Below are 13,251 nucleotides of genomic sequence, written 5' to 3'. Positions count from 1 at the left end.
GGTTTGGGGTGATCTAGAGGTCGTTTAGAGCTCCAAAGACTAATGTTGGATTCATGTCAACCTTACATATCCTATAATATATTTTTGGGATAAATATTCGTTTGGTGCTTTGTGTTTTATCAAAATACAAATTTAGTATCTGTATTTGTAAATACACGTAGGTATATATTCTAGTGTTTCACTATGGCAACCGTGTGGGTTAGGCTATAACACTATTGTGTACTACCGCAAAACTTTGGTCGTGCATAGTTCAAATCGTTGGAGTGACTCGGAGTTCCCTCCCAAAATATACCTCCCATATAATTTTTATTTTTTTTATGTAAAACCTCATAAAATCACATTTTGTTAAATAAGAAATTTCTTCATATTTTTCCAATTATAAATTTCAACGGCCGAATATAAATTGGGGCAAGAAACATATAGCGGCTAGCCACTGTCCCAAGCCCAATTGGATCCGCCGTCTTTTGGATTAAAACCAATATATACATACAAGACAAAGCCCATTGCCTATTTTAATTTTTTCTTCTTCTACTTCCTACTGTGCGATTCAAAATTGAAAGCGCACGGTGATTGCAGCGGGAGATCCAAACGGTGGTTCGTCTCTACCTCAGAGTTGAGAGCCAGCCGGGATCTTCACCGGCTACAATTCCAGAGAAATATCAGTGAATAATGCTTCCCCAAAACTTATTTTTATTCTCAATTTTACATTGTTTTATTCACACTACAACATTTTCACGCCCGTTTTCCACCCGAAAGAATTTTCGATCTTGATCTGTTTGGCTACCAAAAAACACTTAGGAGCTATCAGTTTTGGGAGAATATTTGTCCTTCTTTTTCAATTTTTTTTTTTTTTTCCCAATCGGCTAAAGCTTCTCTAAGCCTTGTTCTCTTTCCCATTGTTTTATTATATTCGAATTATGCATGTAATCTGTTAAAGAACAACCCACTATGGATATCTCCCACGAGGAGGGCGTCTTTAGATTTTTCATGAGAACAATTGTTGATAGAAGTTTCTTGGACTTTGTTTGATGTGTTGGTTGTGGTAGCTAATTGTTTCAAATCCATAAACTGATATATCTTTGAATTCAAAGAATGTTCCTTTCTTGAATTTGATTAGAGATTGGTATTATTTCATATAACTTTTTATTTTATTTTTCATGTAGGTTATGGCGTCAGAACCTATGGCTTTAGAAAAGGAGCCAATGCCCTTTAATGCCGGTCCTCCAAGAAAGCCTCGGATTTTACTGGCAGCTAGTGGAAGCGTTGCAGCCATGAAGTTTTCTAACCTATGCCATACCTTTGAAGAATGGGCAGAAGTAAAAGCTGTGGCTACAACAGCATCTTTACACTTCATTGATAGATCTTCACTTCCCAAAGGTTTAGCGCTATACACTGATGAGGATGAATGGTCCAGTTGGAAGCAATTAGGAGATAGTGTTCTCCATATTGAGCTCCGTCGTTGGGCTGATATCATGGTCATTGCCCCGTTATCAGCAAATACACTAGCCAAGGTATCAAATGGCAATAAGTAAAGGTTTATTAGTCCAGTCTATATATATTTTGAAATTCATAGTAGCACTCTCTTAAACTTTGACTTTATTTTACTAGTAATAAGATGTAACCAGTTGATGGGTTTTACTCAGAAATGTATGTTGCTTGTTCAAATTGTTGCTTTCGTGTGATGTTCAAGTTTAAATACCAAGGGTTTATCGATTTTGTTTCAACCTGTTTCATGCATGTGGTAAAGTAAATTTCATGTGGGGGAATGAGTTCTCTCCTGGCATAGCAAATTTTCTGGGGGACCAAGGTTGCAAGTTACTTGGTCCTTTTTCTTGGCATTGCAAGGCTTAGTGTCCAAAATTGAACGCTTCCCTTTTTCTTTTACTATTTCTGATTAAAGAAATTATGCATTTTACGTAGTTTGTTTCTGTCCTAGCTGCAGAGATGGTATTAAAAGATTTTTTTATCAGTTTTGAGTTATGACCTGTGCGTTTCAACTGCATTTATACAGTTTATACTGAATTACTTTATGCTAGTTTGTGAGCATGTCTATATTTATCTAATTTCTTTCATGATATTTATATTTTTGATTAAACTCTCTCATTCCATATTCCTATGGTAGATTGCTGGGGGACTATGCGACAACTTACTGACTTGCATTGTGCGGGCATGGGACTACAAAAAGCCAATCTTTATTGCACCAGCCATGAACACCTTGATGTGGACCAATCCTTTTACAGAAAGACATCTCATGGCGCTTGATGAGCTTGGAATTACTCTCATTTGTCCTGTCAGTAAGAGATTAGCGTGTGGGGATATTGGAAACGGAGCAATGGCTGAACCTTCTTTAATCTACTCGACTGTTAGACTCTTTGCAGAGTCACGGACTCAACCTGGTAGCAGTGATAGGCAGCAAGTACCATCATGAGCTTGTCATTTGTACTTATTTTTCAATTTTTGTTTATTTAATCAACTCAAGCTCTAAGCCTTGTTCTCTTTCCCTTTGTTTCACATTATGGGATCTGTAAAAGAACACAACCCATTTATGGATTATATATATTTATATATGTGTTCTCTTTACGAATGATGTTTTATGAACTCCATTTGAATTATTTCTTGTGTATATGATTGTTTTAATTATTTGAACATATTAACAATGTAACTACTATGGATAGCTCCCACGAGGAGGTTGTCTTTGGATTTTTCATGAGACCTTTGTTGCTAGAAATTTCTTGTGTCTCAAAGATTGCAAGATTCAGCTGGAGGACTGTTATAGCAAAGCTAGGGCCATTATTGGCTTCTTAGAAATAAGTTTATGTTCTTGGACTTTGTTTGATGTTGTTGGTTGTGGTAGTTAATTGTTTTAAATCTATCAACTGATTAGCTTCTTTTGAGTAGTTTAAGGTAATTTTTGAATTAAAAAATGTTCCTTTCTCGGATTTAATTAGATATTGGAATTATTTTATGTAACTTTTATTTGATAGTTCTTTCTGTAATATTTTGCTTACTATGATGGTGGTTTGATGCCGCACTTGTATTTATTAAGATTCATATAACAATACAAGATTGGTTGTTCTGTTTCAAAAACATAAAATTAAGATATATTGGATTTTTCATATAGGTTATGGCATCAAAATTTGGGGCTACAGAAGGGGAGCCACTGCCAGTTAATGTCAATCTTCCAAGAAGGTCTCGGATTTTAGCGGCTGCGAGTGGAAGTGTTGCAGCCATACAGTTTGGTGCTCTATGCCAACAGTTTGCAGAATGGGCAGAAGTATCTGCTGTGGCTACAAAGGCAGCTTTACGCTTCATTGATAGAGATTCACTTCCCACTAACGTAGTGCTATACACTGATGAGTATGAACAGTCCATTTGGAACAAAATGGGGGATCATGTTCTCCACATTGAGCTCAGTCGTTGGGCTGATGTCATGGTCATTGCCCCATTATCAGCCAATACACTAGGCAAGGTAACAAATGACAATCAGTAAAGATTTATTAGTATAGTCTAAATATGTTTTGAAATTCATAGTAGCATTCTCTTATACATTGACCTTATTTTACTAGCAATAAGAGTATCCAGTTGGTGCATTTTGCTCAGAAATGTATGTTGCTCAAATTGTGGCTTTCATGTGATGTTCAAATTCTAGTACCAAGGAAAAGACAGTGACAGAAAAAGGGTTTATCAATTTTGTTTCAACCTGATTCAAGCATATGGTAAAATAAATTTCATGTGGGGTATTTGAGTTCTCTTCTGGCACAGAAAATTTTCTAGGTGATGATGTCCAAGTTGGCAAGTTGCTTGGCCATTTTCCTTGGCATTGCAAGGCTTAGTGTCCAATATTGGGCGCTTTGCATTTTACGTAGCTTGTTTCCGTCCTAGCTGCAGAGATGAGATTGAAAACTATTTTTTATCAGTTTTGAGTTATGACTTGTGCATTTCAACTGCATTTATACACTTTATACTGAATTGCTTAATGCAAGTTTCCGCTCATGCCTTTATTTGTCTAATTTCTTTTACGATTTTGGTGTTTCTAATTAAACTCTCACATTCCATATCCTTATATGGTAGATTGCTATGGGACTATGTGACAACCTACTGACTTGCATTGTGCGGGCATGGGACTACAAGAAGACAATCTATGTTGCACCAGCCATGGACACCTTGATGTGGACCAATCCATTCACGGAAAAATATCTCACAGACATTGAAGACCTTGGAATGGTTCTCCTTTCTCCTGACACAGAGACGTCAGTATGCGGAGAACGTGGAAAGGGAGCAATGGCCGACCCTTCTGATATTGACACCACTCTTAAAGTCTTTTTGGAGCCACCGAGTTCTGATTCTGATAGTATGAATGCGCAGGAAGAATAATCATGAGCTTGTCATTGGAAGACCTACACCAGAGTTTGACTTTGTACATGCAACATTCATAATTGTTCGAGGCTAAAGCCTTTGATAATGTATATGGGTGCATATATGGGTTCTGTTGATTAGGCTAACTACAACTCTAGTAGTAGTAGTAGTAGTAGTTTTGGATTACCTGTTTCTGACTTTGTACATGCAACATTCAGAATTGTTTGATGAGGCTAAGCCTTTGATATTGTAATAGGGGGCATATATGGGTACTGCTTTAGGTATGTTGATAAGGCTAACAGTACGTCTAGAATTAGTAGTAGTTGTTTAGGATTACATTTTTGTGAACTTGTTATTTGAATCATTGAATACAAATTGGTTCTTTCATGTGGTTACCTTACCTGATTATGTTCGTATAAATAAACTTTTAAAAAAAACCATTATGGTGCACATTAGCCCTCTAATACAAGATCATAAATTAGCTTAGCAAAATATAAAAAGAAAAGAAGAGAGAGATATAAAAAACGCCGTTGCCGGGGATCGAACCCGGGTCACCCGCGTGACAGGCGGGAATACTTACCACTATACTACAACGACTTTGTTATTCAGTTAATTATATGTTTAAATTAAATTTGGTAATTAATGCGGTCTTTATAGTTAAATTTGATAATAAATGTAGTCGGCAATGCAATATAATTGCGTGTTAAAAAAGTGCATATAAATAAATCAACAACTAACTACCATGGTAGCGTAGTAAGTGAGCTTAAACATGCATTGATCAATTAGAAGTTGGCATTTATTTAGCCATTTAATGATCAAAAAGAAAGAAGGGCCTCTGGGCCATACTTGTGGAGTAAAAGATAAAAATCTGCTGTCCCGAAAATGATATCCTAAGCTTCTCCCACGTATAATATGTTAACACATGGCAAAAAAAAATTAATTAAAAGAGCTTATTAAAAAAAATTCTAACGGATGTTTATTAGGTTGTTTTATCTCCCTCTTTCTTTTCGAGTGTTTTTTGTTCCATAAATGTTTGATATCCCAATAACTTTTAAAATACCTCATCAAAACACACATTTTTTTTATTTTACCTCTAAGTTTTACATTATACCATATATTTATTTACATCATTTAAATATTATATATTTAAACATATTTTATTACTTAAAGTAAAATAAAATAATTGAAAAAGAAAAAGAAAAAGAAAATAATAAATATATAATAAATAGAGAGAGAAAAGTTATAAAAAAAATATTAAAATATTATATAAAGGATATGTAAATGTTATGTAAATGTAGATATAGATTAATTGGAGTTTGTGCATAACTATTATAAATATATATATAAAGGAGCTGATGGAAGATGTTTTTATAATATTAATTGGAGTTTGTGCATAGCTATTATAAAGAAATCATATTATAAAATATATCACAAAAACATACATTTTTATAATTTACCTCAAAACTTTTACATTATACCATACATCTGCTTCTTTACATTATTTATATATTATGTTTTTAAAAATATTTTATTCATTTTAAAAAATAAAATAATTAAACATAATAGTATCACACTCATATATATACAAAAGTTTATAAAAAAATAATAAAATATTTATAGTTTGATGAATAGTATTTCACTACATATAAAGAAATACTATTCATTTAGGTAAAAAAATATAACTTTACATCATCCAATGGAAGGCTACTTAACTATGTTTTTTCTATATTATAAAGAATAACACATTTTAGCTTATCCAATGTGAGTGCTCTAAGCTTGTCCCACATATAATATGTTAACACATGGCAAAAAAAAATTAATTAAAAGAGCTTATTAAAAAAAATTCTAACGGATGTTTATTAGGTTGTTTTATCTCCCTCTTTCTTTTCGAGTGTTTTTTGTTCCATAAATGTTTGATATCCCAATAACTTTTAAAATACCTCATCAAAACACACATTTTTTTTTATTTTACCTCTAAGTTTTACATTATACCATATATTAACTTATTTATATATTTATTTACATCATTTAAATATTATATATTTAAACATATTTTATTACTTAAAGTAAAATAAAATAATTGAAAAAGAAAAAGAAAAAGAAAATAATAAATATATAATAAATAGAGAGAGAAAAGTTATAAAAAAAATATTAAAATATTATATAAAGGATATGTAAATGTTATGTAAATGTAGATATAGATTAATTGGAGTTTGTGCATAACTATTATAAATATATATATAAAGGAGCTGATGGAAGATGTTTTTATAATATTAATTGGAGTTTGTGCATAGCTATTATAAAGAAATCATATTATAAAATATATCACAAAAACATACATTTTTATAATTTACCTCAAAACTTTTACATTATACCATACATCTGCTTCTTTACATTATTTATATATTATATTTTTAAAAATATTTTATTCATTTTAAAAAATAAAATAATTAAACATAATAGTATCACACTCATATATATACAAAAGTTTATAAAAAAATAATAAAATATTTATAGTTTGATGAATAGTATTTCACTACATATAAAGAAATACTATTCATTTAGGTAAAAAAATATAACTTTACATCATCCAATGGAAGGCTACTTAACTATGTTTTTTCTATATTATAAAGAATAACACATTTTAGCTTATCCAATGTGAGTGCTCTAAGCTTGTCCCACATATAATATGTTAACACATGGCAAAAAAAAATTAATTAAAAGAGCTTATTAAAAAAAATTCTAACGGATGTTTATTAGGTTGTTTTATCTCCCTCTTTCTTTTCGAGTGTTTTTTGCTCCATAAATGTTTGATATCCCAATAACTTTTAATATATGAGAAATTTCACTTTTTATACATACTAATATGTACAATTACAAAACAATCTTAGCACCATTAACTTTTTTAAATTGATGCTAAACTTTTCCCTCATACCCAAAATACCCTTCTCATTTTTCCACACCCAAAAAATTCAACCTCAGCCTTCTCTCTCTATACACTCTCGGGTTCTCTCTCTCATTCTCACAAAAATCCCCAAAAAACCATCGAACGCCCACCTCCGTCGAGCCGTCGAGCCACCATCTCCGTCGAGCCCGCATCTCCGTCGAGTTTTCGAGCCCCCACCTTCTCCCATTTCTCCGTCGATCTCGAGACCCACGGCGAACTCCCATTTTTCTGTTGAACCCGAGACCGACGGTGCATATTTCCTTCAAAGTTTTAAAAACAAAGGTAAAATCTTGAACCCAAGCCCATATTTGCTTTATATTGCTGTTGAATCTGTGATTTGTGGAATGGGTTCATCGATTTTGTGGGAAAAAATTTCTGGGTTTGAACCAGTGGCTCGATAGGTTCGATAAAGGTTCGATAGAAGCTCGATTAATCTATGGCAATATTTGAAACTAGCTCGATAGGCTCGATTATGGTTCGATAGTAGGCTTGATAGGTGTACGCCCTAATTATCCACGGGCTATTAGCGAGTTGAGAGAGGGCATAATTATATCATCCACGTGGATGCCATGTACCCGAAGCTGCTGTTACAAGATCCTACCTCTTTAGCTCGAGGTAACCAAAGGCTTAATGAGATTACTAAGGAGTCGGGTTAGAAGTATGGACACCACGGGCTAAGGCTACGTCAAGCTCGGGGTGCGAGCTTGAGTTGGCACCTCTGACCTTTTATAAAGTCAACCACGCAATGTAAACGTGCATATATCAGACATCACGTGTCTGATCCATCCCTGAATTTTCGGACACACAACATAAACGTGCGTGTTCAGGCACCCACGACTGGGTTGGGCCGTGCGGCCCATTATCCCCATTTCCTATTGATTAAACCACACTTCATTGTCAGGTTTTAGGAATTAATCATGAATGTCACAGAAGTGACATGATGGGTAAGAAGGTCACGGGATGATCTCCCTTGCCAACCCCCAGGTGCTTTCTCCCTATAAATATGGAGACCCTGAGAGTTGCAAGGGGTTGGATTCTAATTTGTAAGGAAATACCTTGTAAAGAATATCTGAGAGATATCAATAATATTGGCTGGTGGACTAGAAGGATTTTAACCTTTGAACCACCTAAAAAAGCATTTTTGTTATCATTTTACTTTGAGATCATTCATCTATTACGGTTCATTATTTAGCACTAATCCCACTCTTTATTCTATTAATTATCTGTTGCCGAAGAACCGCGTTAACAATAGGGTAGTTTGAATGGTTTGATGGTGGATCGATAGGAGCTCGATGGATCTCTGGTACTAGAAGCTCGATTGATCTATGGAAATATATGAAACTAACTCGATAGGCTCGATTATGGTTCAATAGTAGGCTCGATAGGGCAGTTTGAACAGTTTGATGGTGGATCGATAGGAGCTCGATGGATCTCTGGTACTAGAAGCTCGAGTGATCTATGGCAATATATGAAACTAACTCGATAGGCTCGGTTATGGTTCGATAGTAGGCTCGATAGGGCAGTTTGAACGGTTCGATGGTGGATCGATAGGAGCTCGATGGATCTGTGGTATTAGATTATAAGGGCTCGATAGGTTCGATAATGGTTCGATATTAGACTAGACTGTAGTTCGATGGTTATTTATGTAGACAAATTTTTCTTAGCTCGATAGGCTCGATAGATTTAGGTTGTTAATATTGCTCGATGGAACTCGATAGTTGTTCGATAGGGTATGTTGCAACTCGATAGAGCTCGATGACAACTTATTTCAGTGTTTTCATGATTTTTTTTTTATTCTGTTTAACATTCTGTTTATTTCAGTTTTTTGATGATTTTTTTTCCTGATTATGTTTAACATTCTGTTTTCTTACAAAAAAAATTTCATGTATTGTTGTAGATGCCTAAGTTGCTTAATCTGTTCAGTGATCACTTTCCTGGTCGAGTGACATATCAGGGTAGTAGTACTTTAAATCACATTAAGACTAGGTTTTTGGAGCTCGGGTTGCTTGAAAGGGCTAAGGAATCCCCTTTCAAGCAGTTCTTTTTGGCTTCGGAGTTTAATTTCTCCGGAGTCTTGGTGCATCAACTGTTGCTGAGGAAAAGCGCCAGCAACAACGAAGATGAGGTGCATTTTTTCTTGGGATCGAAGTCTTGTAGATTCGGCATGGGAGAGTTTTCCTTGGTGACGGGGTTGAATTTCAGTACCTTTCCGTCACCAGAAGAGTTAGAAGGGCGTAATCTCAGCGACTGGTTGATAAAGGATTATTTCAACGATGCTGAGAAAGTAAAGCTCTCACAGGTGGACCATGCTTTCAAGACTTGTACGGTTGTGGAAGATGTGTACAAGCTTGGTCTATGTTTGTTTGTTGAGGGGGTTCTGAATGCCATTGAGGGCAAGTTGCACATTTGGCGAGATATTTTAAAAATTGTTGAGGACGTAGAGTACTTCTTCAGCTATCCATGGGGGAAGTACTCTTATAGGAGGCTATTGCAGTCTTGTAAGAAAGACATGGTGAAGCAAAAGGCCAACTATGATGCCAAGAAGGATGCCAAGGTGCAGCAAGAGTCCAAGTACAGTATGTATGGTTATGCCTCGGCCTTACAGTACTGGGCATATGAGGCTATCCAGCAACTTGCGACGGAGCTTGTTGTGAGCTCGGGAAACATGGTCCCGAGGATGCTTAGTTGGTCGCATCGGAGGAACAAGGATTTCACCAAGTCCGTCATCGCACCGATATTATTGAAGAAGAATGTAAGTTATATATTTTTTTATCTATATGCTTATCTTTTATCATTATTTGAGTTAACCAAATGTTTTATGTTGTTTGCAGTTGATTGTCCTTCCGATGTTGAAGCCTCAACCAACAGAAAAAGACTATTATTTGTCTTTGACAGAGGGAGATCTTCCCCTTTATCCTGGACTTGGCCAGGATCCCTTGGAGGCTGATGAAGAGGAGGATGCGACTTTTGAGAAAATCGCGGAGATAGTTTCTTAGGCAGCCGAGGCAGCCAAGATATTTGATGATGTTGCCTCGGGGGAGGAGGTTGCAGGTCCCACCCCTCCTGTTGCCCCAGCCTCAGCCTCAGCCCCAACACCAACCCCAACACCAGCCTCAGCCTCAGCCCCTGAGCTCGCCGACTTGATTGAGCAGTTGGACATAGTCGAGGGTCGACAGGAGACCCTCCTGAAGAACCAGTCAGTGATCTTGGACATAGTCAGTCAGATCCTGACATTTATTAAGGAGAAACTGAAGGGCTCCAATGAAGATTTAGACTTAGAGTCATTGGATATTCCTCTAGACTATGTTGATGATCCAACCACGCCTCCTACCATCATTGTGACACCTGATGCTGGGACTCCGGGAGTCGTTATTGTCAACCCTTAGGATGTTGCTGGGATTCAGTTTCAGAGAACTAGACACCAAAGACGCAAGCCAGATTGGTTTGAGGACTACACCGATCCCACAAGGAAAAGACCTCGCATTGATGCAGCTGCACCAGCAGAGGAGGCTACACAGGTGCTGGACCCTCTCAAGAAGCCAGATCTCAAATAGTATAGGACAATGTGCAAGTGGCTGCTTGGAGACATGCCTAACAAGACTCCGAGGGATGTAAAGACTGGGAATCACGGTCCAGCGTGGTTTCTGACATGGAAAACACCCCACTTGTGGCTCAATGATGGGGTAAGCCATTTATACATGTTCTGTTTTTACTGACTCGATATGTACTCAATGATAGCTCGATATGAGCTCGATAGGAGCTTGATGGGAGTTTCCAGGATCGATGTGAGCTCGATGGAGCTCGATAGGGATGTTAAAATAGGGTTGTTGTTTACTATTTGAGATTAGCTCGATAGGAGTTTGATAGGTATGTTAAAATGGGGTTGTTGTTTACTGTTTGAGATTAGCTCGATGTGAGCTCGATGGAGCTCGATAGGAGTTCGATAGGTATGTTAAAATATGGTTGTTGTTTACTGTTTGAGATTAGCTCAATGTGAGCTCGATGAAGCTCGATAGGAGTTCGATAGGTATGTTAAAATAGGGTTGTTGTTTACTGTTTGAGATTAGCTCGATGTGAGCTCGATGAAGCTCGATAGTAGTTCGATGTGAGCTCGATGGAGCTCGACAGCAGCAATTTATGATGGTCTTTGCTAACTTTTTTTATCGTACTCTCTTTGTAGTATGGATGCGGCAGAACACATGCTTCGTATGCGTCGCAAGTATTTTCCCAATATATATCGACAGAATGCATTTGTGATGAACAGTTATTTCTCACAAGTGATACCTGCCCGTTATGATCAATACAAGAAAACAACCGACAAAACAAAGTATACTTGGGATTCTGACGTTATGTCCATGTTGACCGGCATCGAGAAACAGTTTCTGACATCTTGGGGAGGAGTTGAGGATATATATTGGTGCCAGAACTATGGACAACAACATTGGTTTGCCATTGAGGCTTCCATTTCTATTTGGACCCTAACTGTTTACGATTCGGACAACTTGGTGATTAGTGATGCAAAGCTTGACGAAATTACGAGTCCATGGTGCTTTTTTCTTCCTTCTCTGTTAATGCAAAGTAAACTATTTACTGATAGCTTGATGTTGAAGATTCCATCAGCAGGAAAGAGGCCGCATCAGTTCACATGGCGTCGCAAACAGAAACACGGGCTCACTCAGTCAAAGAGAAGGTAACAAACATCATCTTCATACTAAATTTGTTTCTAACTAAAATTATAGTAATGTACACTTAATGTTTACTTTTTTTTACAGTGGGGATTGTGGTGTGTATGATGTCAAGCATATTGAGCATCTAATGGTCGGTCTTCCATTAGAAACTATCTGCGATGAAAATATGGAGGTGTTCAGGAACAAGTGGACCACAGACTTATGGTATCAAAATTTGTCACCTTGATGATTGTATATATACAGGGTCTTTACATGTACAGTTTCTTGTTCACATTTTTCTTATAACTTTCATGGGCTGTTATCGAGCTAATATTAAGCTATATCGAACCGTTATCGAATTGTTATTGAGCAATATCATTTTCATATCGAACCATTATCGAATTACTATCGAGTTATATCGAGCTTCAATTGAGCAATATCATTTTCATATCGAACCATTATTGAGCTACATATTATTGAGTTCATAATGAGTTTACATCAAGCTTAACATAACTTTTAAGAAAAATCAAATAAAAAAGGAGGGAAAACAAGCTAGGTTATTAATACAACAAGTTCAAATAGGAAAAAAGAGTTTATAGCCTAGCTTTGCATGTAGCCCTGTTTGTGGCCAAGACCACCACACATGCTACACTTGCGCTCTTTGCAAATAATTTCGCCACTCGATGGATAGCGGTTTTTCTTCCTTCTTCCCACCTTATTCTTCTTCGGTCGACCAACTGGTTGTTTTTCAACGGGAACCCCAACTTGCATTTTCTCTATGTTCTTGGGAACTTCTCAATCATCCTCGTTGCCAGTTGGGTAAATTGTTTCTTTGTAAGACTCCCTCCACATCTCAGTAGTGTAATATGGTGAACACAGTGAGTAAATGTTGACACTGCGCAAGATGGTCGTAGCCACACCATGAACACAAGGGTAACCCATTATTAAAAACTGGCCACAAGAGCATGATTTGGTCATCAAATTCACCTCACCATCACCTTCTGGGTCTACCACATGAAATTCAAACTGTCCAAGAGGATGGACTTTCAAGTACCTTGCATCATCCGCAATGGCTGAGACATCTTTCTCATATATTGTTGCTAATTTGGATGTGCACTTCTCTACCTCCTCACGGCGCACGAAAAACCATGACTGAATTGTGAAACGAATGAATTCCACAAAAGTAGTGACTGGGAAGGTTCTTGCGTCTCTGGTTTTGTTGTTGAAACTTTCAGCGTAGTTGCTTGTCATTACATTGTATCGATTCCCAAGAAAGTAAGC

At 36.5% G+C, this 13,251-nt stretch overlaps 1 protein-coding gene and 1 non-coding gene across 2 annotated transcripts; one reads left to right on the top strand and one right to left on the bottom strand.

The window, feature by feature from the left end:
• The first annotated feature begins 399 nt into the window (after positions 1 to 399).
• LOC133830149 (uncharacterized) lies at positions 400 to 4,756 on the top strand. Its single transcript, XM_062260074.1, has 5 exons — positions 400 to 662; positions 1,164 to 1,511; positions 2,123 to 2,396; positions 3,150 to 3,469; positions 4,072 to 4,756. The coding sequence occupies exons 2-5, from the start codon at positions 1,167 to 1,169 to the stop codon at positions 4,372 to 4,374; spliced, it is 1,242 nt and encodes a 413-aa protein (XP_062116058.1). The 5' UTR covers positions 400 to 662; positions 1,164 to 1,166; the 3' UTR covers positions 4,375 to 4,756.
• A 125-nt stretch (positions 4,757 to 4,881) lies between these two features.
• On the bottom strand, positions 4,882 to 4,953 carry TRNAD-GUC (transfer RNA aspartic acid (anticodon GUC)). Its single transcript has one exon. It is a non-coding gene; the product is annotated as a tRNA-Asp (tRNA).
• Positions 4,954 to 13,251: the final 8,298 nt, after the last annotated feature.

Source organism: Humulus lupulus, chromosome 4 (assembly GCF_963169125.1).
Source record: "Humulus lupulus chromosome 4, drHumLupu1.1, whole genome shotgun sequence".
Taxonomy (NCBI): domain Eukaryota; kingdom Viridiplantae; phylum Streptophyta; class Magnoliopsida; order Rosales; family Cannabaceae; genus Humulus; species Humulus lupulus.
This window is presented reverse-complemented; position numbering and strand designations above follow the sequence as displayed.

Bases quoted from the DNA above. Each gene is read 5' to 3' on its own strand.
- LOC133830149 (XM_062260074.1), top strand. From the start codon at position 1,167: ATGGCGTCAGAACCTATGGCTTTAGAAAAGGAGCCAATGCCCTTTAAT. The intron at 1,512-2,122 runs GTATCAAATGGC...TTCCTATGGTAG, and splicing joins CAGCAAATACACTAGCCAAG to ATTGCTGGGGGACTATGCGA. The intron at 2,397-3,149 runs GTAGCAGTGATA...TTGGGGCTACAG, and splicing joins AGAGTCACGGACTCAACCTG to AAGGGGAGCCACTGCCAGTT.